Here is a 27,456-nt window from a genome sequence, read left to right on the forward strand (position 1 = left end):
GCAGGAATACGAGGTGAAGAGAGAAGATATTGCATGGAATGATAGGAAGCCAGAGATTCAGGGGACTGACTCAGTTTTTATAACAACTCACTCCGTGGGAACTAACTGGGATCTCAGGAAAACCGTCAACCCTTTCTGAGGGCCGTGTTCCCAGTGACCTAATTACCTGCACCCAGCACCACTGCTCAAAAGGATCAATCACTTCCTACAAGACCTTACTGAGGGCCAAGCTTGGGTCTGTCCAAAGCACAGCAGGGTCTTTCTTGATTCCAGATTAACCTTAGTCATACCCAATTTCTGCTGTAGTGTTCCCGAGTCAGTGCTTTTCAGCTTGACTGGGTTGCTTTGGGCAAGTGTTCAACTTCTTTTGATTTCCCTTTCCTTATCTCACTGAGGCTGCCTGTCTTACAGGTTGGCTGTGAGGATGAGGGGGTAATGCTGTCAGCTCCAACCATATGTGTGGGGTCTCCACACACACATAGCAGCTCCTCCTGAGACCCTGCTGCCTCTAATTTACCCTGGCCAACTTTGCTCATCTTGCTATGGACCCTCCACACACTAACCACAGAATGTCCAGCATAGTCCTCTGATGCCTCTGGCTTCTAGCCCAACATCTGGCAAACAGTGCATCAATAAATAATTATTGATTGGAAGGTTCTGGGGTTGCCTGCCCAACCCTGCTGCTGGGCGTGGGACTCAGGGCTTTGCATTGTGACGGCTACAACTGCACAATGGTTCTGCAGCTTCCTCGTCTGCAGTGAGAACCCAGTGATCATTGATAATCCTGTCAGTGACGAGTCCACTCAGTGTGTCAGTTAGCATAGGCTAGATTGTGTCACAGTCCAGAGCCACCCCAAGTTTTAGTGGCTTAACCACCAAGTTGCTTTTCTCACTCATGCTGAGCAGCTCATGCTGAGCAGCTCATGCTGGCTGGTGTGGGATCTGCCTCCACTGCCACTCAGCGACCCAAGCTGGTGGCGCTCCATCTAGACTCAAAGAGAGAGCAAAGTGAAGGAAACTGAATTTATTCAGGAACAAGCTGGGAATTTGCATATGTAGGTATGTCGCTGTGATGGATTGGTTATAGGCAGATCTGGGGTACGAAAGGAAGATGGGTTTACAAAGGTAAAATGAGGAGGATTATATAAATTGTTTTGAAACAATTGTGCTGGGCTACAAGGATTAGTAACAAGGGTGGTACCAGTCCGGGGTTTAATAGGCAATTCCTGAGCAGATATCCTTGTAGAGGTGACCTTTGTGCAAGGGTCTGGCTTCCTGTATGCGGATGTTTGATGGGATCTCTTGCACAAGTTCCTGATATCGGGCAAAGTGTGCATGAGGAACTTCCCCTCAAGGCCTCCTGACTCTGTTTTATTAGGGTTTGACATAAGTAACCTCATTTTTATTCTGACCAGTTTCACAGTGGTCATGCAAAGCACCCAGTGCTCACATTGCTCTGCCTTGGAGTTCATTGGCCAAAGCAAATCACACACCCTTGGAGCCTAACTTCAGAGCACCCACCTACCCTGTGCCAGGAAGGAGGCCACCAGAATATTCGGGTGTAGCCCCAGTGGCTGCTGTGACCAGAGGGGGACTCTGCTGATAGGCAGAGGGCTCCCTCATTGTTGGTTGCACTCCCCCAGGGGATTGTTCTTGCCACACTCCACCCTCATCTTAACTAGTTACTTTATGGAGTTAAGGGGAGAAGATATTACAGGAAGCTTAACAAAGGCTTTGCTTTTTTGAGAAGGTCTTTGAAGCCTTCAGGAGCCATTTCCCATCTATTTTGTAGGGTACAATTCTTCGAACCGAACAGCAAATGTCCTGCATAATCCAGAGCTAGGCCTCAAAGGGGGAGCGTTTTACGGGAAAAACCTTTCAGTTAATTATTTTATGGACATTGGCTGAGCTTTACTGCATGAGATGAAGCTGGGGAAGTTGATGGGGTCAGACCATAAAAACCTTGTGGGCCATGGGAGGAAGTCCAAATGAACCATCAACACAGGGAGTGAGGTGGTCAGGTTTGAATATTTTAAATCATATTTATTCGTTTTTTACTTTTTTCTGTGCTTTACTTTTTGAAATGATTTATATTCCCACAGCTAATTCCTTTCTGCAGTATTGATGTTAACCCTAAAGGTGTATTTTATGCTAAATAACCATAACACATTTAAAGGTGATTCTTTTCAATATTTTTCACTCACACAGAAAGTTCAACAATTTAAAAAAAGGAGTGAAATGTTATGTTCTATCAGTTTTCATCACTTATGAGAAAGATCTGTTTCTTATGATGGTTTCTTATTTCATTAGGTGATTGCTCTTGTTTGTTGTCAATTTTTTTTTTTCAAAATTGAACTTTGTGTTTATGTGCTGAAGGCATTGAGAGTTCCTAATTTAAGTAGATTAATCTACTTCTGGGTTTGTTGGTTTTCGGTGGGATAATCTTTGTATTTGAATCTTTCTTCTTTTGCTAATAGCTTAATTAAATGGCCAGACACGTTTTTGCTACACATTCTAAAACCATAAATTTTGTTCTTAAGTGATCACAGGCAGATTCGAATACTAAAAAGACCCTGCTGCCCTGTGGAGAATAGCCTGAAATGGGCAGTTCTGCAGGTCAGGACAGAGCTGGGTGGCCTTGCAGGAGAGTGAAACGTGGTCACATTGGCCACAGGGACAGGGAGTGACAGGTGGATGCAGGTGCTCGGCAGGCAGTGGCTGTTTGCTCAGGGCACACTGGCCTGGAGGGCAGGTCCACTTGGAAATTGAGATAGAAACTCAGAAGGTTGTCTGGTGGGGGACAGAACAAAGGGTTAACTTCTTATGGGACATTTTAATTAACCCATGTTCACTCATTTACGTCTTATAAGTTCTTTTTTCCTGTATGTCCCCGAGGTCAATCCTTGAGGGTCAGTGCAACCCCTTTTCTTCAGAAGTGCCAGGTGACAGTGATGCACATTGAGCCTTTGGTACTACCCCACCCCACTTCATGCATTTCTTTATTATTTCTTTCTGTTGACACAGTACTACTTCAGAGAAAGAAGTCACTTGCAGTAGAGCAGATTTCAGTGGTCTTTGGTGACTGAGTTTACATGCTGGTCCCATTCTTCATGGTGACTGTTAAGGGATTTCAGGTGACTCTGGTCTCTTGATTGGATGAGGAAACAGTTGGGCATCCTTGGCTGGGTTTTGGAAACATTCTGATCTCCTGGTGGATGGTTGGGAATATATTCTTCTCTCATGTGCAATGCATAATCAAACCATCTTTCCTGTTGGAGGAATTTCTGGTGATGGTGAATCTCATCATTTCAGTAGTGACTATTTTAGCTTTTCTTTCAGCAGGAACATTTTTTGATCTTGTATTTTAGGGCCACCCCCATTTGGAACTCTTCAAACCTCTCCTCAGACTGACACAAAATGCCTTGTTCTTCAGCATGCCTCTGGATGAAGTTTGCAAGCTGTAGATACCTTGAGGCCAACTGCCATGCATGGGAATCCTGACCTACCGTGGCTAGTTCTAGCAAGAAATCAGCATCTTCTGCTCCTTCCTCCTGTTCTTTTGAATGGAATAGCACAGATCTGACCTGGGTTGTAACAACCCCTGCCCCACCCTCTACAAACACAGAATACCCAGGAATCTACAGGAAGGTGAAGTCCAGGACAGCCTTCCAGACTCTTAGCTGAGACTTGACTCCCATTTGCAGGAAGAAAATAATGGTTTTGGTCACACCCCTTCAAGCTGGTGACCCAGGGCAAATCACATCACGTCTGTAAGTCTTCTTCATGTGTAGCAATAGTAGCCACTACTAGAGTTGATGTGAGAAGTAATCAAACTCATTTGTAAAAGTTATTACATAGTGCTTGGCTCTTTTTATTCTGAAAACAAGGGTCTGCCTTATTCAGTTTTGCACTTTGTGAGAAGACGCAGGACAGTGTTTTGTGATAGTTTACACCTCATACACGTTTCCAAAGAAAATAAACATGTAGACTCTAAGCCACAGACTTATGGTTTAGGAATTTGCCTTTTATTGTTAATCAATGAACATGATAGTCTTGAAGACTTTACTGCTCCTTAGAGGGTACAAATCATTGTTAAGGAGTGTTCTGGACAGAGGCCAGAAACTCTCAGAAACTACCCAATGAGCATTTAGGCATGGTGGGACATACCTATAATCCCAGTGACTAGGGGGCCAAGGCAGGGAGATTGCAAGTTTGGGGCCAGCCTCAGCAGTTTATGAGGCCCTAAGCAACTTAGCAAGTCCCTGTCTCAAAATAAAAAATTAGAAGGACTGGGATGTAGCTTAGTGATTAAGCCCCGCCATGTCTAAGATTCAATCCCCAGTAACAAAAAAAAGAAAAAGAAAAAAAAAAGTCACACTGGTTATAAGACAAGCATAGTGTCAAGCAAAGAACATATTGTTTAATCTTTGAATCAGCACAGTGTGCAGGTACTGTTGTTACTGTTGTTAGATATTCCCATTTTCTGGATGAGGAAGCTGAGATGCAGAGAAGTTAGACACGCAGCTAGTCCTGATCTTGCGACTCTAAATTCTGTGCTCTTAAATCATTAGTCCTACTTTAATTATCATTACTGCTTGGCTTTGCTTTTGAAAAAATGTTCCTCTGGGAGCAGATATTTAATTGAGTGTCAGGAGTGCACAAGATCATGTGTGGTCTACTAAAAACAAGATTCCATTTCAACATGTTCCATTGCCTAACATCCCCAACGCTGCTGTTACTTGTTTGGAGGGGAAAAGAGACTGAGCCAAATTTTCTTTTGTCTGCAGGTTTTGGTTTGTTCATCTCTTCCAAAAGATATGTCTATATACTCATTCATTTTTACTATTTGGCCATGGTTCACTTTAAATTCATGAAGACTGATGGATCAAGAAAAATATTTTCTTGACCCTTCTCCCTAGTTAGCACTCTCTTTCCTCTTCTTCAAAACCAAACTTCTTGAGAAAGTTTTCTGTGGTCCTCTGTGTCTTGAACCGGCTCTGGGTTTTACCTCAACATGATACCAAAGCTGTTCTTGTTAGGGAATTGGTCACTTCCAGGTTGCTCAACCTAATATCCCGTCATCCTCAGTCTGCATCTCATTGCAGGGTTTGGTGGCTGATCACGCTTCTTCCTAAGAAATGTGCTGTTTCATCTGGTTTCCCAGGCACCAGACTCTTCCCAATCCTTTTGCTGGTTCTCCCACAGCTCCCCAATGTCACACACAGGAGGCCTGAGCCTTCTTATCTGATCTTTCTATATTGTCTTCTGGAGTTCTTAGTTAGTTAGTCATGCGACCTACAGTGACATCTGTATACAGGTGAATCCCACATTTATCTCTCTAGCCCAGACCCCTCCACCAAACTTCATTCTGTTACATCTGCTGTATCGTTGAAGTCTTCATTTTAGCAGGAAGCTCAACCTGCTTATGTTCAAGGTTGAGCTCCTGAGCCTGATCCCTGTCCCTCCCTTAGCAGCTCTTAGCCACTTTTCCTGCCCATTTCAAGAATGGTGACTCTGTCTAGCAGTTGCGCAAGGCAGACCACCCTCTCTTTCCCCTTATCTATCCCATTCACTCTGCCTTTAAAACACACGCCAAATCTGACCTCCTCTACCCCGGGCCCTTTGCAACTTCTTTTGCTTGAATAATCTTGTACCTTCTACCTGCTGCCTCTGCTTCCTCTCTCCTCCCTACCCTTTACTCTAATCTCAACACAGATTACAGCCATCCTATTGATGTCAGTCCCCTTACATACTGTCTTCATGCTGATCTGTGCAGCAGGTGCAATCCAAGTCCCCACCCCTCCTGCCTGTTACCTCTTTGATATTCTACTCTTTCCCCTTTGCTCTTTCTGCCCACCCCACCCACCACATTGTTCCCCTCTTTTCTGGAACATGCAAAAATGTTCCTTCTAAGGGCTTTGCAGCTTGCTAGATTTCTATGTAGCTCTCTCCCTAGGGCTTTTCTCATAGGTCAACTTCCTGTGACCCTTCTAGGATCAGTTGATTTTGAAATTGTCCCCCCTCTACACTGCCCGTGTCCCTTTCCTGCTTTCCTTTTCCCTGTAGCACTTATCCTCATAGGAGAGTTTGCATATCTGAACATCAGGTGGGCAAGGATCATGTCTATTTTGGTCTTTATTCGTAGCCCTAGAGCACTTCACGGCACATTATGGGCGCACGGTTAATGTCTGAGGAATGAGTGTATCCCCCAAATGCTTATTTATTCACTGTGCACAAAGAACAGTGCTCAGAATTGAGAGAGATGCAAAAGTAAACCAGACATGTATAATGCTCTGAGAGTTCACAGTGGAGAGCAAAGATCAGTGCATGATCCCTACTTCATGATCATTATTTCAGGTCATAGACCCCGTTTCATTTATTTGAACTACTTGTTGATACTTGTTTGCCCTTTTTAGCATCTCACTGATATAGAGGGGAGTCTGCTTGTTTGAGTACTCATCCACATTGTGTATAATTATTGACACAGAAAGGTGAGACACTGAAAGAAACATTACCCTGTTGACTATTCAGGAAAGAAGTGGACTTAGGCACCAGGGAGGTCTCTGAGCTGAGCTTTGAGGCGTAGAGGGCTGGGGAAGACCACATGCAGAGATGACCAGGTACCCGGAGACGGGAACCTTCAGACTCAGCGTGGGGAATGAACACCTTGGTTTTGTTTGTTTCCAAGTCTTCTTGAAGTACAGAATCTCCCTAGAAGGGTTCTATTGGATGGCCTCTGGGGGTCCTCACAAAGCATAGAAATTCCATAGTAGAGGTTTGGCTGCTGCAGATTTGTGGACTTGACCTGCTGCTGGCACTTCAAGCAGATATTCCTCATCTCCTAGTCCTGGTCAGACGACTCTACTGTACTTGAGGGTGAACAACCAGAGCACAGTTGTATACTGGTCGTCAGCTGCTTAAAGGGAGATTGACTCTAGAATATTCTGAGTGATCAGCGCTCTCTCTCTCTCTCTGTCTCTCTCTCTCAGTTTTCATCTTAATCTCTTGTTTGGTTATAAAGCAAAAACAATTTCTATAGCTTTCCCCTGGCAGATATGGGCCAAGCTGTGATTCACAGAAAGAAGCAGCTCAGAGATACCAGGTCTAGTGTCCTCAAAGCTGCTGATGATGGGAATTGTCCAGGAGTCTTAACAGGTACTCCAGGCTTTTCTCCTCATCTCCAGAGAGTGGACCCAAGCATCAGTGTTTACAAAGGAAAAGTGTCTCAGAATGTGGGGGAATCTCAGAGATGACTGTTCCGGGCAGAAGGCTGGCTATGTCAGTGGTCTCCAAATGCCGAGCTATTCGGAAAAGTAAGAAAACAAAAAAGAAAGAAAAAAGTACCCTTGTTTTATTAGAATTGGAGAAGCTGTCTTAACAAAGTCTACATTTTCAAAAGGATTTTCGGGTACAGGTGGGAGTTTAGGAAGATGAAGAATGCAGAGAATCCAGGTCAAGAGATAGGAGGTGAAAGGGTTAGAAGGACTCACGTGCTGTCAGGAGGGCTCGGGACAGAGGATGAGAGAGATGTGCATCTGGGACAGCAGAACTCCAACGGCCTTTGCAGGGGTGCTCACAACATCTGGGATGTCCTTGCCAGGCCCTCCCTCTGGATTTTGAACAGCTGTTCCTGGCAACACCTCCTTCCCCATTTCCTTTCACTGCCGTTCATCGGATGAGGCTCCAGAGCAGCCTCCTGCCCCTGGTTCTCATCTGTTTCTTCAGGAGACATTACCGAATGCCTGATGAGGGCTTTTTTTTTTTTTTAATTAATCTTTTTTTTTTTTAAATCTCAAAATCCATCTCCCTTTTCTATTACATCCCCCATAGAAATGATTATTCTACTAATTCAAAACCATTTTGAGGACTTGGAAACAGTTTGAGCCAAGAATTCTCTTCGTAGAGCAAACTCCTGTTTCTCTCTGGAGAGTGCATTCAAAATGACACTGTAAGCAAGATGGGCTTCAAGTGGTGTGTGTAATTTAGTGGAGAGAACCAAATTATGTTCTGCTATGATTTGTGGGTCAATTATAAGTTGTTCTTTTCCATTAATTAATTATTCCATTGATTGTGTACTAACCAAACATTTATGATCCTAGGATGTTTTTAAAATGTCCCTTTACAATGATGAAATAGTGTTTCATTTAAAATATTTTACAATTCTCCGCACCACCTTGGCCTCCTGCTACCTTCCTCTTGTCTTTGGCACAAGCAACTCTGTCCTTCATAAACCTGATAAAATGCCTCCTTGGCCTGCTGTTAAAGTAAGAGGCTCTTAAAATTTGTTACATAGTTAAAGCTTCTGTCTTGTTTATTTGAATTGCCCTTGTGGTGGATGTTTGCTATTTGTCTAGCATCTCAGAGAGTGCAGAGGAAGTCTGCTTCTTTTTATTTTATTTTTTTTAAGTTGTTGATAGACCTTTATTTTATTTATTTATTTATTTATTATTATTTTTATTGGTTGTTCACAACATTACAAAGCTCTTGACATATCATATTTCATACATTAGATTGAAGTGGGTTATGAACTCCCAATTTTACCCCAAATGCAGATTGCAGAATCACGTCGGTTACACATCCATAATTTTACATAATGCCCTATTAGTAATTGTTGTATTCTGCTACCTTTCCTATCTCCTACTATCCCCCCTCCCCTCCCCTCCCAACTTCTCTCTCTACCCCATCTACTGTAATTCATTTCTCTCCTTGTTTATTTTCCCATTCCCCTCACAACCTCTTATATGTAATTTTGTATAGCAATGAGGGTCTCCCTTCATTTCCATGCAATTTAAGTCTGCTTCTTTAATATACACATGTTGGATACAGTTATTGACACATTTTAAAGGTCAGATGGAGCCAGCTCATAAATATGACAGTTAATCCTGAAGTCTCTCTGTCTGGGTGAGTCCATTAAAAAGCCAGGAGTGATAAAAACAATGTATGTCCACTTTCCTATTATACTTTCTTTACTTACATATTTAGATTGGTTACTAGTTATTCCCTTCTCCCTGCCCCTTTTATCAACTGTGTGATCAGCTTGTCTCCAATTCTGGGCCAATTTCTAGAAGAAGTGAAGTACCCATGTAATTCTATGGGTCACACTCTTTCTTAACTTGAACATTCCAGAAAAGATGTTCAATGGAATTTTCAGGCCTAAGCATCTTACTTGAGAGAGAGCTTTATTTATTTTTTTAATCAGAACAAAAATTATGCTAGGGAGGGGCCTGGCTACTGTGCTAGGTGTGAGAGTTTCAAAAACAGATGAGACACTCCCTGCCCTTGAAGATTGTTCTTATTGCTGATTGAGACAATTTTCATATATCTCGTAGTTTTGTTTTTATTTTTATTGTTCTAAAATACACATAACATAAAATGTACTGTTTTAGTCTTTTTGTGTGTATGCTTGTATAGTGGGGATTGAACCCAGGGTTGCTTTGCCACTGAGCTACAATCCTACCACCTCTTTTATTTTTTTTTATTTTGAGATAGGATCTTGCTAAGTTGTAGAGGCTGGCCTCCATCTTGCAATGCTCCAGAGTCACAGGGATCACAAGTGTGCACACCATAGCTACCATGTTAGCCGTTTTTAAGTATTCATATCATTTAAAATATGTGCTCAGCACATTCCACATTTTAGTGCAACCATCCCCATCATCTATCCCCAGAACTTTCTCATCCCCCCAAATTGGAACACCAGACCCATTTAAGATGCGTTTGAACATGCAAATGACCACAGAGCTGTGGAGACTATAGGAACAGAAATTCCTGGTGTTGACATAGTGTCAGGTCATGGTCATGGGCAGTGATCATCCTGAATGGCCTTCACCCCATCTCCCAATGGTGAATAGCCTCTGGGAGTCCTCACGAAGGACCCAAGGATCAAAGATCCAAGGGTCTTCAGCCTGGCCACTCTATATATAGGCTGATGAACGTGTCTCAGAGAGTACAGAACTAGGGTACTCCTTTCCTGTGACAGGGAGAACTGTGGTCCTCATTGACCCCTCCCCTTTCTAAGCAGGAACGCACACTCTCCTTAGAAGGACTCATGACAGTAGACCCTGGTTACGCCCGTTCATTTACTAGCTGGGCCTCCTGGAACAGCCTAGAAGCCAGCAAGGATTTATGGTCAATGGGGGCAACTGGGCCCATAAATCTTGAGCACTGCTTGCTTTGAGACAATGGAGCAAGCTTGCTAGTGTGAAGAGCCATGGGACTCAAAGTAAATCAGTCAGTCACTCCACAGATCATTATGGAGCACCCACCAGGCGTGGGACATTTGTTTTCTCCTTTCATTTGTGTCAATATTTGGCAGGAGTGGGAGCAGCAAAGCATCAGATTTTTGGATCTAATTTTTGTTTCAAGCCTTTTTTTTTTTTTTTTTTTAATCAGCAAGGTTGTTTTGAACTTGTCATCAATCCAAAGTGTTCCCTGCCCAGGAGAAAAATAAACAAAGCTCCAGGGAAAGATTTCACCATGTAACCCCCTCTTTCTCTGAATGAAAATATAGATCAGCATAGACTTTGTCCCCTAAGTTTTACCACTATTTTTCCTTTGTAAAATAAATGCAGAGTCCATTGGTTTATTAAAATTAAAGCATGGCATCCCTTTCTCTCTTTCCATCTGCCTTTGCTCGTGTCTGCTTGGGGTGTCTGTTTGGGTAGCAAAAGGAGCAGATGTGGGGGAGATGAAAACTCGCTGCCTCTGTAGTCGAAACTTACTTTGTGACTGAATCCAAAGGACAAAATGTGGTTTCTGAAATTATTGGAGTGTGATTGTTGGTTGGTTGCCTGTAGTCTAAGCTGCAAAGGTGAAACTGTCTCATCAGTTCCTGCAGCACCTGTGGAAGAAAGACGAGCGTGTCCCAGTGTTGAAGAAGGGCCTCATGCTCCCACTTTCCCCCATAGACTTCACCTTCTGCCCTTCACCTACTTAGGCTTGACCTTCTGCTGCTTGCTTCACCCCTTCAGCTACCTGATATGCAACCTCAGGGGATGCCTGGAGGGCTGTGGAAGGGTCACAGGATTGTCAGCTGCCCTTGTCTTCCTCTGCCTTCGAGAGGTGGAAGGTAAAGGAGTCTTGTGGGGGAGGAAAGAGCTGGTGAGGAGCCCTGTTTGAGAGGCTCAGCCTCAGCCTGATGAGTCTAGACTACCTGCCACAGGCCCAGCGCACAGGAGCAGCCTGACTTTCTAGCTTCTGTTGGGTGTCTAGAAGTTAAACCATGGGCCTCTAACCACCAACAGTCACTCCCAGAAGATGGCCCCAAACTGCTTTCTCCAGGGGACCTTGTCTTACATGAATTGAACTGAATGTTCACTGCCTGCCTGGGGTCCGTGAATTAGGCCTACAAGCTGATGCGCTGAGCTCGAGGCTGGAGAATTGCTGATTTCCATACCGTCAGAGGATGCCTGGTGGTGGGCATGCAGGTGGCTGAAGCAGGGTGAAAGAAGATGCTTGTGTTTCCAGTGTGGAGACAATCTGGTGTGACATCTGTCTCCCACCTGCCACAGTCAGGGAGGAGGAGGACCAGGAGGCCTGACCCTGTATGCCCCTGTCCTGGCTGCATGGTTGTCAGGTGATCCCTGCCCATGGAGAGGAGAGGAGAGGAGAGCACCCTGCTGGGTGTGGGTGTGAACGGGTGGGCCCCCTGCTGGAACAGCCTCTTGCCAACACTTTACCCAGCCTGCCTCACGCTGGGGTGAAGGCCTACATGGTTGCAAAAATTGTGGAAGATGCTTTTCTTGACTCATTTTCCAAATGGAGGTGCCAACGGGGGCTGAGAAACACTAAGGGGGCCTCAGCAATGCCATCTGTTCACAGAGGGTCTCAGGAGAAGCCAAGATTAGCAGTGGCAGAGTGGCATGTCCCTCATGGAGACCAGGCAGCCCTGCTGCCCCTCACACTACTGAGCTTTGCTTCCTGGCCAAGGGGCAGGGTTTCCTCAGGCAGCCGCCATCTGCCTCTCTCTCTTTGCTTTCAGTGTGTTTTTGCCCCCACCCTGCACAAACTGTAGGCATGGGTCTTGCATCTTGCTGATCTTTGAATCCCCAGCACCTACGCGGTGCCCAGCCTGAAGTGAGCAGACTGGCATAGCGCAAATGAGTATTTCCTCTAAAAGGGGCATGGAGATCAGTGACCATTCAGGAGTGGTGGCTTTCCCTCTTTTTTTCCTTGTTATCATATGCAATGGAATGGTTTCTCTTATTTAAAAGGAACTAAAAGCATCTCATTCTCAAATGCTAATGCCAGTGGATCTTCATAGTGGCCTCTTTGGTTGCCTCAGATCTTAGGTTTCATTGACTTTGGGATGGGTTCCCAGGAATCTGCATTTCTAAACATTCACAGGGAGATTCTGAGGCAGGTTTTCCATGAGTCATGACTTGAAAAAGAGCACTGCAGGCTCTCTGCTGAGGTGTTGGTATGGTTCCCATGTGTTTCTCTAAAATTCAGGTGTTGAGACTGGATGGCCAATGAAATATGATTAAGAGGTGGATTTTTAAGAGGAGCTTGGGCCACGTGGGCTCCTCCATCATGAAAGGGATCAAGGCTCTTATAAAAGGGGCTTCGTGCAGTGAGCAGTGTTTGATCTGCTTTCCCTTCTGCCTTCTGCTATGTGAGCATGCATCACTCCTCCCCTGGGGTGGGCACCGTCACAGGGGGCCACCTTGGCAGTGTGATGGTGGCCTCACCAGATGCTGAACCTGCTAGCACCTTAGTGCCTTGGACTTCTCAGCCTCCAGAACCGTGAGAACAAATTCTTTACCAATTCGTCTGTGGTATTGCATTATAACGGCACAAATGGACAAAGACAGATGTGCTCCGGGAAGATATTTTTCAAGTGGCTCATTTTCACCTCTTTTATCTTTGACTTGAGATTTTTCCACACTTTGATTTCTTTTGGGCTGCTTTATTTAGTCCGCCAGGTACACTGTACAATTATCTTGAGGTCAATTTCAAACTTTCAGCAGCATGGTAAATACCTGTTGAGTACTTTTACAGGAGAACCAAAACAAACAAAGAAACAAACATATAAATAAATATTACTACAGATAAACAATTAAAAACCAATTAAGTTTCTAAAGTATTTAATATTAAGTATTTAATTTAAGATCCTGTGATCTTAAATTAACTCTCTTGTTCCCCAGAGGCTGGCAGTTGTCATGGCTACCCCTGTGGGGCCAGGGCCTTCGTGACTTGCCTCTATGGGGCCATTGCCTCTTCCTTCCCGATAATCTTAACTGAACGCTGTCACCAAGTCTGCAGATTGAGGGTCACTCTTTTCACTAAGTCAGCCTCCCCAGGCCCAGGTGGTACTCTGGGAGTGCTCCCTTTCCTCTGCTGAGCCGAGGCAGTGGGGTCACCCTCCGACTCGTCTCTCAGCCCTGCCTCTGGCTGCCCTTCCCTTTGGACACTCCTCTCAGGTGCAGATGTGGCCTCCCCTGTGACAGGCCCAGAGCACAACAACATCCAGAGCCACCTCCTCTGCTGTATTTGTAACAGGCTAAGCCTGGGCCTTCAGCCGCGGGTTCTCATGTTGCAGAGATGATCAGCCCTTCCTCACTCGCGCTTCTCCCAGGTCTCCGCTGACCCCGCGTCTGTTCGTGTCTTACAAGGGGCTGTGGAACCTTGAATGTCTCACAAGGGTTGTCATCCTCCAGGTCTCCATGGAGGCCCCGGGTTCTAGGTGTCTGAGGGTGTCTCCCCACTTCCCACACACGGGGGCTGGAGCCGTAGCGTGGCCGGGAGGCCTCTCGGGCTGCAGGCTGCCCTGCTGGAAAGGCTCTGCTGTTTCCTCTTGCTGCTTTGAAGGTCCCTGAAGTCAGAGAGGAGAAGGCTTTTCCTCCGCTGCGCTGCGCCCTGAATGGTCATGGCACGAGCCACCGGGGCTATCCATTTTGGGGTCAGGTTGTCTAGGTGTGAAACCCAGCTGTCAGCCCCAGGGGACAACACATTCAGACCTCCTGTCTATGAGTAGAGATGATGGCAATGTCCACCTCAGGGAGCTGCTTGTCCTTTCATTCAAAAAATGGCTACCAAGGGCTGGCTGTGTGCCTGGCACCGTGCAGAGCGCTGCTCTGTGGGCTAACAGTACAGAGAGGGGACAGGACAATGTCAAATTGTAACTGCGCAGTAAGTGCAATGAGGGACACAGTGCTACGGAGCAAGCTTCAAGGGGTGGGAGGCTGACCTTGTCACCAGGATGACCAGGGACGTTTTGCCGTAGGACGTGATAGCTGAGGTGGATAATGAGAACAGCATTCCACCCTTGTGCCAAGCATGAGCCCCTCTTTCCCCTGCCTGCCACGTGGTATGTGGAGGCCTAGGTGGGGGTTGTGTCATGGGATAGGAAGGAGTGGCACTGAATGGAAAGGAGCCCGGAAACCCAACACCCTAGGCCTTGCACAGGATGGTTAGAATTTTGGTTTTAGGAGCACTGGGAGGCCATCCAAATGTTCTCAGCAGAATGACAGATTTGTGTTCTTGAAGGTGCTACTTTGGTTACAGAGTGAAAATGGGGTTGGAGGAGGAATGGGAGTGGACGCACAGGAGCTAGTCAGGAGGTCCCTGCAGTAGCTTAGGCAGGGGGTGTTTTGTCTTCAGCCTGGGGACAGGGGAGGTGGTAAAAAGCACAGGCTTGGGGACACTGAGATTCAGAACTGATTCAGGTCTTGGTCAGATGGTAGAGGGGGTCGGGGTGCTATGAAGAGTCACACGTCTGATGTGATGCATGCTCACATGGCAGAAGGCAAAAGGCTCCTTTCCATTCAGTGCCACTCCTTACTATCCCATGACACAGCCCCCACCTAGGCCTCCACACACCACTGCCTGTGTAGGGCCCGCTTGTAACCTTGAAATGGCCATGCCAGTTATTTACAATGAGCGTGCCCCTCCATCTGCTCATTTCACATCCAGGTGTCACCCTCTCACTTTAACAATGGAATTTGACTCAAAGCAGTGGGTTAAAGGGCCAGGGTCCCGGACTCTGATTCTGGTGGTCCTGGCACCAAGCATGAGTCCCTTTTCCCTCCGTGCCATGTGGTATGAGGGCGGTAAAGAGAGGAACTTTCCATCAGTTCCTCATGCTCATGCCGAACAGCCTAAGGCTTGCCAGCATGAAGTCTGCGTTCCTCCCTCTGTCCCTCCCTAGGCCCGACTGCCACACAGGCACAGAAGAGCAGAGCCTGACCCTGGCAGCTCTTCTCAGATGGAGCCTACCTCCCTGCTCCATGCTCTCCTGACTTGGCCTTGTCTGCCTCCTTCAAAACCCCCTCTGTTCTGAGGTTTGGCCAGGCTCTTGTCTTGCTGGCTGTGACCCTGAGTCCTCTCAGCATGGAGTGGGGTCCCCCTTTTGGCAGAGCAGACTCTGGGTGGCTCAGCGACTCCTTCCTCACTAATGCAGTGCCCCATGGCACCTCCCACAACTTGGAGGTGCAGCTGAACATGGTGACGAGGGCTAGGTCGGCTTCTTGGCTGAATGTCATTGTCCGAATCGCCTGAGACCTTTTACACATCCAGATATTATAACAAGCTGCCCAGCGGAAGTGGCATCCCCTGTTCCCATGTGCTGCCACCATCCCTGAAGTCATGGTTTGTTTGTTTTTTCCAATTAACAAACTTGATTTTTTTAGGTGTTTTAAGTTTACAGAAACATCGAGCAGGACGTACAGAGAATTCTCATCTACTTGTTCCCACTCCACGCCCCTCCAGTGTCCCTGTTTCTGAACACCTTGCATTAGGGGCACTTGTTGCATAGAGGAGCCAATCTTGATCTGTATTATCAGCTGAGGTGTAAGGTTTCCCTTGGGTCCACCATTGGTCTTAAACATTCTCTGAGTGCGTGTGTTACCCTCTGGTTGGGTTTGACCACTGTATGATGACTAGCGTCTACCTACAAGATCACCCAGCATACATCCCATGCTCTCCTGCCCCACCAGCCCCTGGCAACCACTGTGATGGTCTTTTGATGACTTCCACAGCCTTGCCCTTTCCAGAAGGTCTTGTAGTTGCCACCAGACAGAGGAGCCTTTCCAGATTTGCATTTAAGGTTCCTCTGTGGCCTTTTGCAGCTTGAAAGTTCATTTTGACAATAGTCATTTAAAACGGGAAAGTGCAGGGTGTCTCCTTGCCACCTGGAGCCTCTGGATGGGGTTCAGTTTCCTTTCAGTCTCCTCCAAATGGCTTTTCCCCATAATCTTCTCAGTCTTAACTCCTCTGCGCACCTGCCAATCACTGGATTTAGTGTTTGGTGTTAGGAAACCTAACACTGCAGAAGCGCCAGGTTGCCGTTGGATGACTTAGTTCTCTCTGTTCCACAGCCTTGGGCTGTTCTACATGAGCATGAGGAATTGCTGGAAAGTTCCTTTCTTTAATTCCCTCATACCACATGAGAGAGAGAGGGGAAAGAGGGGATCATGTTTGGTGCCAGGACCACCAGGATCAGAGTATATATTGGCCCTGGCACCCTTGTGGCCTAGGTTTGGTAGAATTAGTAGCCATCTTCTCTCTCTAAGGAGTGGGCTGTAACAGGCTTCTTCCCCTTGTCTTTGTGTCACAGTGGGGTCATTTGAGGGTTCCTAGCCTAAGAGTGCAGTATCACTAAGAAGTGGTTATGGCTCATCTTCTTTCAGTTCAGGCCCCATCCCTAAAGCACTGGGAAGCAGGACAGAGCTTCCAGTGCAGGAGATGTGCCTTCCTAGGGACAGGAAAGGCTGTCGCTGCATCATTCTCTCCTTGGCTGACACCAGCCCTTGGTTTTGGAGCATGTCTTTATTTCCCCCGTGTCCTTTGCCATTGACTGTGGCCTGGCACCAGTTTAAGCTACTGGTGGCTTGTCTTTGTCCAGCGCCTCCTGAGTGAGGGGGAGGGTGCTGTCTTTTCAGGATGTGTGTCTTGATATCTGTGTCCCTGAGCTGCCTGTGTCCCTTGGGTATTCCCATGTAAGTGCTGCCGTGGAGAGCTGGGGTCCTGAGGGCAGGCACAATGGGCATGAGGATGGTGGCCTTCTGTCCCCTGTATCCAGAGCCCTTGCCAAACTGTCTTAGCTAAAACTTATTCTCAAAGACCTTATATGGAACAACTTCCTGGTGTTCTTGTCACTTTGGCATTGTTAATGACGACCAGCTGTGCACATTTAGTGTTCCTAGGCAAAGACAAGTGTTATTGTTTCCAGAAAGCTCTGCACCTGGGGATTTTTGCTTACATTTTCTTCTCTCTCTCATTTTTTCCTTTTAATCCTGTGGTTTTGAATAAGTTGGAAATGTCTTAGGTCTTCACTTGCAATTTTCAGACATCAGCAGTGAAAGATTCTCTGGAAGAGACACTTGTGTTGACATTCATTATCTTCCTTTATTTTATTTAAAAAATTTAAATTTTAATTATACATGGACACAATATCTTTATTTTGTTTATGTATTTTAATGTGGCACTGAGGATGGAAACCATTGTCTCACATGTGTGAGACAAATGCTCTGCCACTGAGCCACAACCCAAATCACCTTTATTCATTTTTTACAAGAAGAATCAGCTAATCAGAGGTGCCCATTCAACTTGGTACCTGCTAAGGTCATATTGGCATGTGTTACATTTGCACTGTGTGACTGGGCACGATCATGTCAGCTCCTCATCCAGCCCTGAGCATTAGATGAACAGGAGAGCTCACCCCAGCTCACACAGGTTGGAGATGGCAGACACCTGGGCCTGGCTCTCTCCATAACCCATGCTCAGGGCACGCCCTACCTGGCCCTGACTGGAGGGGCCTGGCTTCTGCTGGAAGCAGGGCCGCCTGTGCAGAGGAGGGAAGACTGAGGTTTGGTCAGTTGGCACTCATGCTGTGCTCTGTTCAGGTGGACTCTCTGGGGTCCTTCTACTCCACAACGAAGTGGCCTCATGAGCCATTTGAGACCACAGGTGACATGCGGGTGTGTCACAAGTCATTGGTTAATAATACTGGCAGTGCTAAATAAAGCCTGTGAACCCTCAGAAACTTAGAACATGTTCCAGTGTGTTTGAACAATAAGCCTGCTCTTGCTCACTGTGTCCTACTGTGTCTCGGGCAGGAGGGAAGGGAGGCGTTCTGCACCAGGTGCAGGATGGCATGTGCCCATGCTGCTTCTCCTTTCTGCTGCAGTGGTCACTTGTGTATGCCTCCAATGCTCTGGCAGTGACCCCGAGCTGTGGGGTGCAGGGGATGAAGGTGGGCCGAGACCTGTCTCCTGAGTAGCAAGAACTGCAATTCCTGAAATATTATTGAAAACATCCTTTTGCTTTACTACCGAGTCAAGTTCAGTTGGGCTGTTTTGATAATTTCAAAGAAGGAGTTAGGGGATTTTGCTCTTTGGCTCAGAGCAACTTTCAGCCATTGTGGGTTATTTAATTTTAAAACAAGCATGTATTAGGGAAGTACTGGTCACGTGGCTTCAAACTGAGACAGTATACACTTGTTCACCCAGGTTAGTTCTGTTAGGCCTTCCTGCCCTGGGCCCTAGGTGGCTGGGCTGCCTGTGCAGATGTGTGCCCGCCAGACGCTGGCCTCTGTGCCCACATCAGGCTCCTCCACACCCCTCCTGTTTAGCTGCTGGCTCTCCAAGCCTCAGTCTTGATTTCATTAAGCACCCTCTGTTCCTCATGAGCCACAGTCCAGGTGAGTGCCTTGGTTTCTTTGTTTTGCTGGAGTGCTTCTTCCCAAAAGTGGAGATAAAATATGAAGACAGAAGACCCAGTGTGCCAAAATGTCTATGGTTTTTCTACTTACTTTTGTAAATTGTTGCATTTAGTTCTACATAATAGTGGGATTCATTATGATTTATGCACACATTCACAACACAAAATTTGGCCATTTTCATTCTTTTGATTGACACAGTTCAGGAGGAAGTAGATATCAAGACTGGAAACCATTTCTCTTTAGGATTCTGGAATCATTGCTTGCTATGGATTGGATGTGGCTTATCCCTCAAGGTTTATGAGCTGGCAGCTGGGTCCCCAGCGTGTCACTGATGAGGTGGTAGAACCTTTAAGGGGTGGAATATAATTATGTCACTGGGGTTCCACCCTCATGAACAGATTAATATCAGGCTTGCAAAGTGGATTGGGTCTCACAGGAGTGGATCAGTTCCTGACAGAACAACTTGCTGCAAAAGAGAGAGCCTCGTCCCTCCCTGGCCTCTTGCTTTCTATCTTGCAATGAGACCTCTCACACACATCTCACCATGGGATGCCATCACAATGAGGCCTCAATAGGATCCTTACCAGGGCCTGCTGGTGCCATGCTCTTATACCTTCAGAACTGTGAGCTAAATACACCTCTTTTCTTTACAAACCATTCAGCCTCATACAATTTGTCATAGCAACACAAAACAGACTAAGACATTGTTCCTGGCTTTGAGCACTCAGTGTTGCTGTTGGGAAGCCTTGGGGCTCAATTCTGTCCTGAATTCTATCCTTCTGTGTGTGACCTGTTTTTCTCCTGAGAGCTTCCATGATCTTGCCTCCACCCCTGATGTTCTGATATTCTGCCATGATGTGCCATAAGTAGGTTCGGCCTCTTTTTAAGTGGAGATAATTTATTGCAGATTCCAGGGCTGATTTCTATGTTTAATATTATAATATTATTTGAATATGTATCACTTAAAGCCAGGTATAAACCTTATGTTTATGGTTCTTCCAACTATAAAATCACATCAGGATTGCAAATTAAATGCAAAATACAATCCATGAGACTGAAATGCACACCATTAATTTACTGTGATAGCTGACTTTATTCCTTTTGTAACAGGGATTAGGTACAGATTGCTTGCAGCTCAGTGTCTTTTGAAGGACAAATTCTGGCTTCGATGGTATGAATGAGTCACTTATATATTAAATTTATATATTAAATCTGCCCTGTAGCCTTTTTCTCTTTAGCTCATGACAGCTGACATAATTCTGCTTCATGTGAATGTGTAGACACAGAGTGGGCCCAGCCAGAGTTGGTCGTAGGATGCCCACACAGAGCATTCTGAGAATATGTTTGTGTACAGGAATTTTTTGGAATTGTCATTAAAATGAAAACCCAAAGTGTCAATATTATCATAGTGAGCTCATATAAGGGTTCAGTTCTTATTTCAGGCTTCCTCTGCCTGCTTTCTCCTGGAAGGCTTAGAGAAAGGTGAGCCAGCAGAGGCTTTGGCTATTCTTGGAGAATGTTTGGACAGGCCATAGGAGCCGGTGCATGCCACTCCCCATCGTCGCCTCCTCCTGCTGCCCCTTTGCCAGCTGCCACCTTGCACAGCGGTGGAATCCCACGGTGCTCTACCATCCCTAGTTTGAGACCACTGTTGAGAACTGCTGTTAAGCTGTGTTGATGGGGCTTGAAAGACATGATCCATTTTCAAGCTGAGTTTCAGCCTGAGTAGTCCTGCCCACTGCTCACCTCGAGACCGGGCTGAGTGTTTCATTTTGTAAAAGCTCACATGACACCTGCCAGGGCTCAGTGTTGATCTTCTGGTTAGTTGGAAGGGTGTGTGGGTGTGTGTGTGAGTGTGTGTGTGTGTGTGGGTGTGTGAGCGTGTGCATGGTGTGGCGGGAGTCATGTATGGTGGTGTGTGTGCAGATGTGCATCTCCACTGCAGGCCAACTGTGTTGGGGACTCTACCTCAGTTCCAGGGCCTGATCTGCTCTGCCTGCCCAGGCTGTGCACCTGGCACTCAGCGCTGCAGTGTGTCCCTGTGCAGGGCAGCGTGGGCACCCTGCTTCTGCCTAGGAGTTGGGGTGGGGCTGGAAGTGGCTGACTTCTGAACTGTTGGTTGGCTTGTGAATGTCCACCAGGTCCCGTGTCCTTGTCATTGCCATTTTCTCCAACACCTCTCAGGCTCAGAACCTGCATCTTCTCTTTACTTTTTTCTTCTCTTCATCCAACATCCAGGTTATCCCCACTTTGCACCTGTTTTTCCCTCCCTGTTTATTGCTGTTTTAAAATCTTCTGCTCATTCTTTTCATGGCTCGTGCTGTGGCCTGGTGGCTGCATCTCGGCCCCCTCTGCCTCTCACCTTGGGCCTGCATCAAGGCCAGCTCTCCGCTCTGTCCTTTCCCTCAGGAGCTCAGTGACTACAATCCCTACAGGATGGGGGAAACTGGCAGCCTGTAAGCTGACGCATTTTGTTTGTCCTACACAATCTTTTAAGGAATTGTTAGCCAGTTTTTAAAAATGGAGATTTTTTTTATACTAAAAATATCTATTTCGGGCCTTCCCTGAGAGCTTGGAAAATCTGGCAGTACTGAGCACACATCCCCAAAAGGCAACAGAAGGTGGGAGTGAAGTGTTCCCCACTGCCTTTCCTTGGGCCATGTTTCTCCAGCGTGCCACACTCTCCACCGCTCCTTATATCACCCCCAGGTGGCCCATTTGTGTCATCTGTCTGGACTCCATACATTAATATTAGCTTGTGGACCTTTCTACACTCAATACTCAGAATAAACCTTGTATTTTGGCTGCCTGTGCACCATTTGCCTCTGGTGTATATGCTCCCTCCCCCTCTAAGTCTGTCATTCCACAAGCTGACCCACCTCCCCACTTCCCCCATGAAACCTCCCTGCCTGCCCCAGGTGGAAGTCTTCTCTCTCCCTGAATCACTAAAGCTCAGTGGCTTTTGGTGCCATTGTTTGTTATTTTGTTTATTGGAGTTTCTGCTTCTACTGCCTGTACCCCAGGCCCAAGGCCTCACAGTGTCTCACACCCGATGCCTGGGGCAGAGCGGGTTCTCAAGGGAGGCAGGACCAGATAGATGACGGAGATGACCACAGGCCTCGTGCTGCAGTGAGACTGGAGTTGAGATGAAACTTGGCTCTCCACTTCTGCTGCCAAATGGGGTCTGCGTAAGTTACAGGCTTTTGCCGCAGGGAAAACCCATTCTAGTGTTAGCAGCTGATCACAGCCTGCCAGCCTCAGCTCTGAGCGTCCTCACAGCTCTCAATGGCAGGCTGTGTCCTCCAGGGTCACCGCAGACCCCAGCAGCTCAGACTGCCCATTTCTTCTTTCCAGGTTCTTATCTCCTGAATTTGAAGAATGAAATTCACAGACCAGGAAGAGTGAGTGTAAAAGAGTAGAATTTATTCAAGTGAGAAGAAGAGAGAGTTCTCACATAAGGGACCTTATAGGGGTTGCCACTTGAATGTGTAAGTTTAGGGCTTTATATTGCTCTTGGGTCAATGCTATTGTTCATATTTTGCTAATCAAAATATGGTTCCGGAAAAGTACCAGCATGCTGTGGGTTCAAATTTATGCTCATCAGGACTCAGAAAGTGCCAGTGGTTTTGGTTAGCCCAGTTTGAACTTCCCTTCAATCTCTGTCAGGATCTGCCCTCACTTCCGTCTCCTCACATTCACCAGTCAGGGTGGGGCCCCCGCTGGTTCACCTCAGCTCTGGCTTACCAGGCTTCCGGCCCACGCCAGCCGCCAGCCACCAGTGTGCTCCCAGCCGCTGGTGCCCACAGCCCACACTCCAGCTTGTGCAGGCCGCCCCTCTGCCGCTGCTTCTCAATGGGGATTCATCCGTGTCACCAGGAGGGCCCCTGACTAATGAGGAACTGTGCTAGCTGGTAACCTTCCCCAGTGACTCTGAAGACCATTGTTTCGCTTCTTGTCACCACAGCCACTGTTTGGGGAGACATCTTTAATGTGAGGCAGATATCCACATGCAACCAAACCCTGGTACACTGAGGTGGGTGGCTGTGGGTGTCTTCACTCCCTTGTAAGGGTTTGGCCTGTCACTGAGGTCTTTCCGTCCTACTGCTCTAGCATTAATATTTGGAACACAGGGCTGAGGAGACTCTCCCTGAAAGCAGACTCTCCAGCATCGGGAACACCCTGCTCTGTGCTCCTGGCAAACACGCTGAGCTCTTTCTCCTCCCAGGCCTGAAGAATCTGATTGGGAAAGGAGAGACTCACAGATGGGTGGAAAGTGTTGATGCCTAATGAGGGCCATGATTACTCCATGAGCACTCTGCTTGCTTCAGCTTGCCCAGGGTTTCCCAGCCACACGCCCTTGGGTGGTAGGAGTGACCTTGACATACCAGGTTCCTTGCCTTCTGTCAGGCCCTTTAGAGAGGGGAAAGGGGCTTTGCTTTCCTAATTTTAGGCCAGAGAGCTAGTGGACTACAGGTCAGCGCTGACCAATGGAACCTTCTATGATGAGAAAAAGTGTTGTTAAGTCTGTGCTTTTTAGTGCAGTAGCTGTTTGGTGCATGTGGCTGGTTGTGAGTGAGAATGGAAGTCATCATTGTTATGAATTTAAGTTTAAGTACAGCCCAGATCTCGAGGGTGGGGAAGATAGGTCAAACACAGTACCTAACAGAGATCCCTGTGCAGTCCTAATGAAGGGACATCTGGCTGACTCACAGTGAAAGCCATTTGACCAAGTGTCATCAAAAGTGTGTCAGTAAAGTTTGCAGGAACCGTGTGGCTGTTCTGAGGAGAGCATTGGGAACGTACTATTCTTTCACTGCCTTTAAGAATAGTAGACACCAAGCTCCTCTTGGCTGCAGTTCCTTCAATAGGTTTCACATCCAGCTTCCTTTGCTTGATTTCATTAAGCCATGACATAATGTATGCTTTGTGTCTACAGAATATAAATACGGAACCAAGGGACTGGTTGAGGGGAAGAGCAGGAAAAGGTAGGAGGAGGCTCTGTAGACTGTCACACAGATTGGGACTTGCCGATTCATCTATTTTGTTTGGCCTTTCTTGAATGGAGTTGGCTGAGACCCGCTGGGCTGTTCTGGCCTTGTATGGTAGTAACTAAAGCTACCTGGCATCGTGGACGTAACTGAATTCATCTTGAGCTGCACTTTCCAAAACACAAATGCAGCATTTGCTCAGCTCTTCTTCAGGGTCTGATTCATGATGGCCTTTGCCCTCCACTGGACTGGGCCGTTCTGAGAGTGATTCATCTGTGCTGGGGCCTGCCACCATCGATCTGTGTTCCTGTTTCTGGGTTGTCAGTTCTTCTGTAATCTAGTGAGTTTCTTTGTTGGTGTTTGTGTCCCCAGTGGTCCTTTCCCTGGAAATTCTGGCCAACCTTTGAAAGCTCTGCTGCTTTTATCAAGCTGTACTTTAAAGTTGTATGGCTGCTCTCTATTTGGGGTCCTCCTAAAAGTTCCTCTTCTTCTCCTACCAGTGTTCCTTTCAAACATGATTCCAAATATACACAAAATTAGATGGCTGGACCCAAGAACACCTGGACAAGAGAACAACAACATGGTGGAGGGTCAGTGGTGGTGCCAAGGAGGCTGGCACCTGTAGAGCGAAGCAATACCGGTGTCCTGGGTGGGTTTCCGGTGTTCTGAGATCCTTCCAGCATCCTCTTCCCTGAGGGAGGCACACTAGTACCCACTTTCCTCTCCCTGAGGAGAGGTTAAACATGACATCTCATTGGAAACAGCTGCTTTGTATTAGTCTGAGAGGTTGACTGGCTGGATGTGTGAGATGGCTGGATCCAGGGAAGGACGGAAAAGTCACAGCAGCCCAGCAGCATCCATTCAGAGGCCAGGGATGCCTGTGTTCATTGGCTCATACAAATGAAGTTCCCAGGACAAGGAAGGTACCCTCAGCAATTCTCAAAGTCATATTCATACCCCTCACCTTGATATCCTGGGAAACCAGGTGATTGTGTTTTAAATTTATTTTATAATACCTTAGAAATAATCACCAGTGCTCTGGTTGTCTTATCTGTGTGTCAGGTACTATTCTGATGGCTTCATGTCAATTAACTAATTTAATCCATGCATCAAAGGTAGTTGGCATTTAATATATCATTTATATTCATTAATTATCATTTATATACAGAATAATGTGCCCCAGAGTCACAACTGGTTTGACCCAGCTGCCAGACTCCCAGAATCCATGTCCTAACAAGAGAAAGGTCACCTTGCAGGCTGACTTTTGTCAAAACATTGAAGCTTCCTACTGCTAGATCACCAGTTTCCGCTAATAGGTAAATTTTCATTAAGTGCAGATATGAAAATACAAAACCTTCCTTCCACCAGGTAAAGCCTTGCAGGTGAGATCTAAAGTGTTCACATCCATAATCAATACTGTGTCCAAGTGGGTTAATTCTTAATATCTGAACAAAATCTCTAAACAGAAATTCTCCATGGGACCAGGGATAAGTCACTAGTGGCTCAAATGAAGGATTGTCTCTGGAATTTTCCTGCCCATTAAGGGTCTGCCCTTGGAATCTAGTGTTACTACAGATAGGGGGTCATATTCCTGTTTCTCCAATGTACTTGGGTCCTTGTTTTATATTGGAACCAAACACATAACAGGTCGAGTACCAAGTTCATTTTCCTAGAAAAGAAGTGTTCAGAAAGTCAGCCTTGCCTCAGAAGTCAAGGTGAGATAGCTTACACAGAGTAGCTAAGCCAGGTGGGGGGCCTCCCAGGTGTCCTAGTGTGCAGCTTTCTCTCCAGCTCCTGAGGATAGTGCTCCGCCATCCCGGTGGCTGGGAGGAGTTGGGCTGCAGGTGACTGCACATAGAAAATGAAATGCAAAATTACAGGTCTCTCTTACATGCTACTTTATTTTGACATTTTAAGATCTGGGAGGTATAGAGGTGGTTTAGGTAACAGAAGAGATGAGAAGGAGCCCAGGTCTACTTGTGTTAGAAGTTCAGATTCTAACAGAGGTATTTTGGATTAGCAGAGTGGAGTGAAAGAGGGTAAGGGGGTAGGAACGTGTTTTAGTTAGCTTTTTCACCACTGTGACTAAATGACCCGACCAGCATAACTGTAGAGGAGCAAAAGTTTGAGGGCTCAAGGTTTCAGAGAAGGCTGGATCAATTTCTCAGGGCTTGAAGTGAGGCTGAACAACATGGTGGAAGAGTGTGGCAAATGGAAGCAGCTAATATAAAGATTAGGGGGGAGAGGGTGGGGGGACTGAGACTGACTGACTCTATTCTCCGAATACAAAATATATACCCATAGCCACACCCCCAATAAACCACTTCCTCCAGCCACACCCCACCTGCCTCCAGGTTACCACTCAGTTAATCTCATTAGGGATCAATTCACTGATTAGGTTAAGGCCATGATCCAATCATTCTCCTCCAAACTTTCTTGAATTGTTCCACATGTAAACTTTTGAGGGGACACCTCACATCCAAACCATTAACAGAAAGATAGTAGAATGAATCAAACATTATTACCCTATGTGCATGTCTGACTACACAACCAGTGTGATCCTATATCGTGTACAACAGAGAATGAGAAGTTATACTCCATTTATGTATGATGTGTCAAAATGAATTTTACATCATGTATAACTAATTAGAACAAATTAAAAAGAGAAAAAATAAGTTCAGATTCCAAGTTAGCCAAGTCTTTCACCTTTCTAAAGCCCTCTTTTCTGGACTGGATGTCTTTGGTTGCTCAACCTATACTGGCTAAAGCCACATGCAGAGTTTGTTCACCTACTCAGACATGGTTTGACCTGATGTCTTGGTAATTTTATCCAGAACCTGCTTTTTTTGTTGTTGTTTCTCCCTTCTTTTTCCAGCATGGATTCTGCCTCATCCTGAACCAGCCTCTCTTCGTGGTTTCCAGGGCTATGTGCTTCCTCAACCCATGCTCAGTTCACAGGGAGTGTGTGTGTGTGTGTGTGTGTGTGTGTGTGTGTGTGCGCGCGCGCGCGCGTGCTCTTGAGGGAAGAGCTTCTTTCCCAGAGTCTCCCTGGGTCTGAGTTGGATCACACATCCTCTTCAAATCAGAAATGGCTGGGGCATTGCTAATGCCCCAGAACCTGTGGTGGCATTGTGGGGTCTCGGGGTATTTCCAGACCCCGAGCTCTGAAGGGACATGTGGGTCAGTTCATAAAGACTGAGTAGGCAGAGAGGGGTAGATGCTGGGTGGGGAACTACAACTCTTCCCACCCGGTCTGTGGTCTGCCTGCCCAGCCATTGTACACACAGGTGTGATCTGTTAGCAAGTAGAAAATTGTCATTTCTGAATAGCACTTTTTTGTTTTGTGACTCTTAAAGCTCTTGACTCCCTCCCTTCCTCCGTCCCTCTGTGTTTTCTCCCTTCCCTCCTTTCCCCCTTTTTTCTTTCCCCTCCTTCCCCATCCCCTCTTCCCTTTCCTTATCCTCTCCCATTCCCCTCCTCTTCCCTGAAGTATCTCCTTCCCTTTCTTACCCCTCATCCCCTTTCCATAGATAACATAGTCATTTATTTAACTCAACTAAATTGATTTGGCACAATATATATTTTCCCATAAATAAAATGCCTTCATTTTTGCCCACAGGAAGAAGAAATGCCAGATGTGGAAATCGACATCGACGACCTTCTTGATGCAGACAGTGAGGAGGAAAGAGCATTAAAACTACAGGTGAGCAGCTCTCAAGATATTCAAGATATTTCTAGCCTCAGATGTTTGAATCCATTTGGTCTCCAAGGCTTTGCCAGAGCTGAATCTGCCCCGTGGGGGCATTGGTA

At 46.4% G+C, this 27,456-nt stretch overlaps 1 protein-coding gene across 2 annotated transcripts in view; it reads left to right on the top strand.

The window, feature by feature from the left end:
• Positions 1-27,456, top strand: part of PPP1R14C (protein phosphatase 1 regulatory inhibitor subunit 14C) — a 114,984-nt gene that overhangs the window by 33,717 nt on the left and 53,811 nt on the right. For both annotated transcript variants that reach the window (XM_081295233.1, XM_081295234.1), the window contains exon 2: positions 27,266-27,349. In XM_081295233.1, the coding sequence (XP_081151359.1) occupies positions 27,266-27,349 (84 nt within the window). The remainder of the gene's footprint in view (positions 1-27,265; positions 27,350-27,456) is intronic.

This window comes from Spermophilus citellus (genome assembly GCF_964194105.1).
Source record: "Spermophilus citellus genome assembly, chromosome: 5".
In the NCBI taxonomy this organism is placed as follows: domain Eukaryota; kingdom Metazoa; phylum Chordata; class Mammalia; order Rodentia; family Sciuridae; genus Spermophilus; species Spermophilus citellus.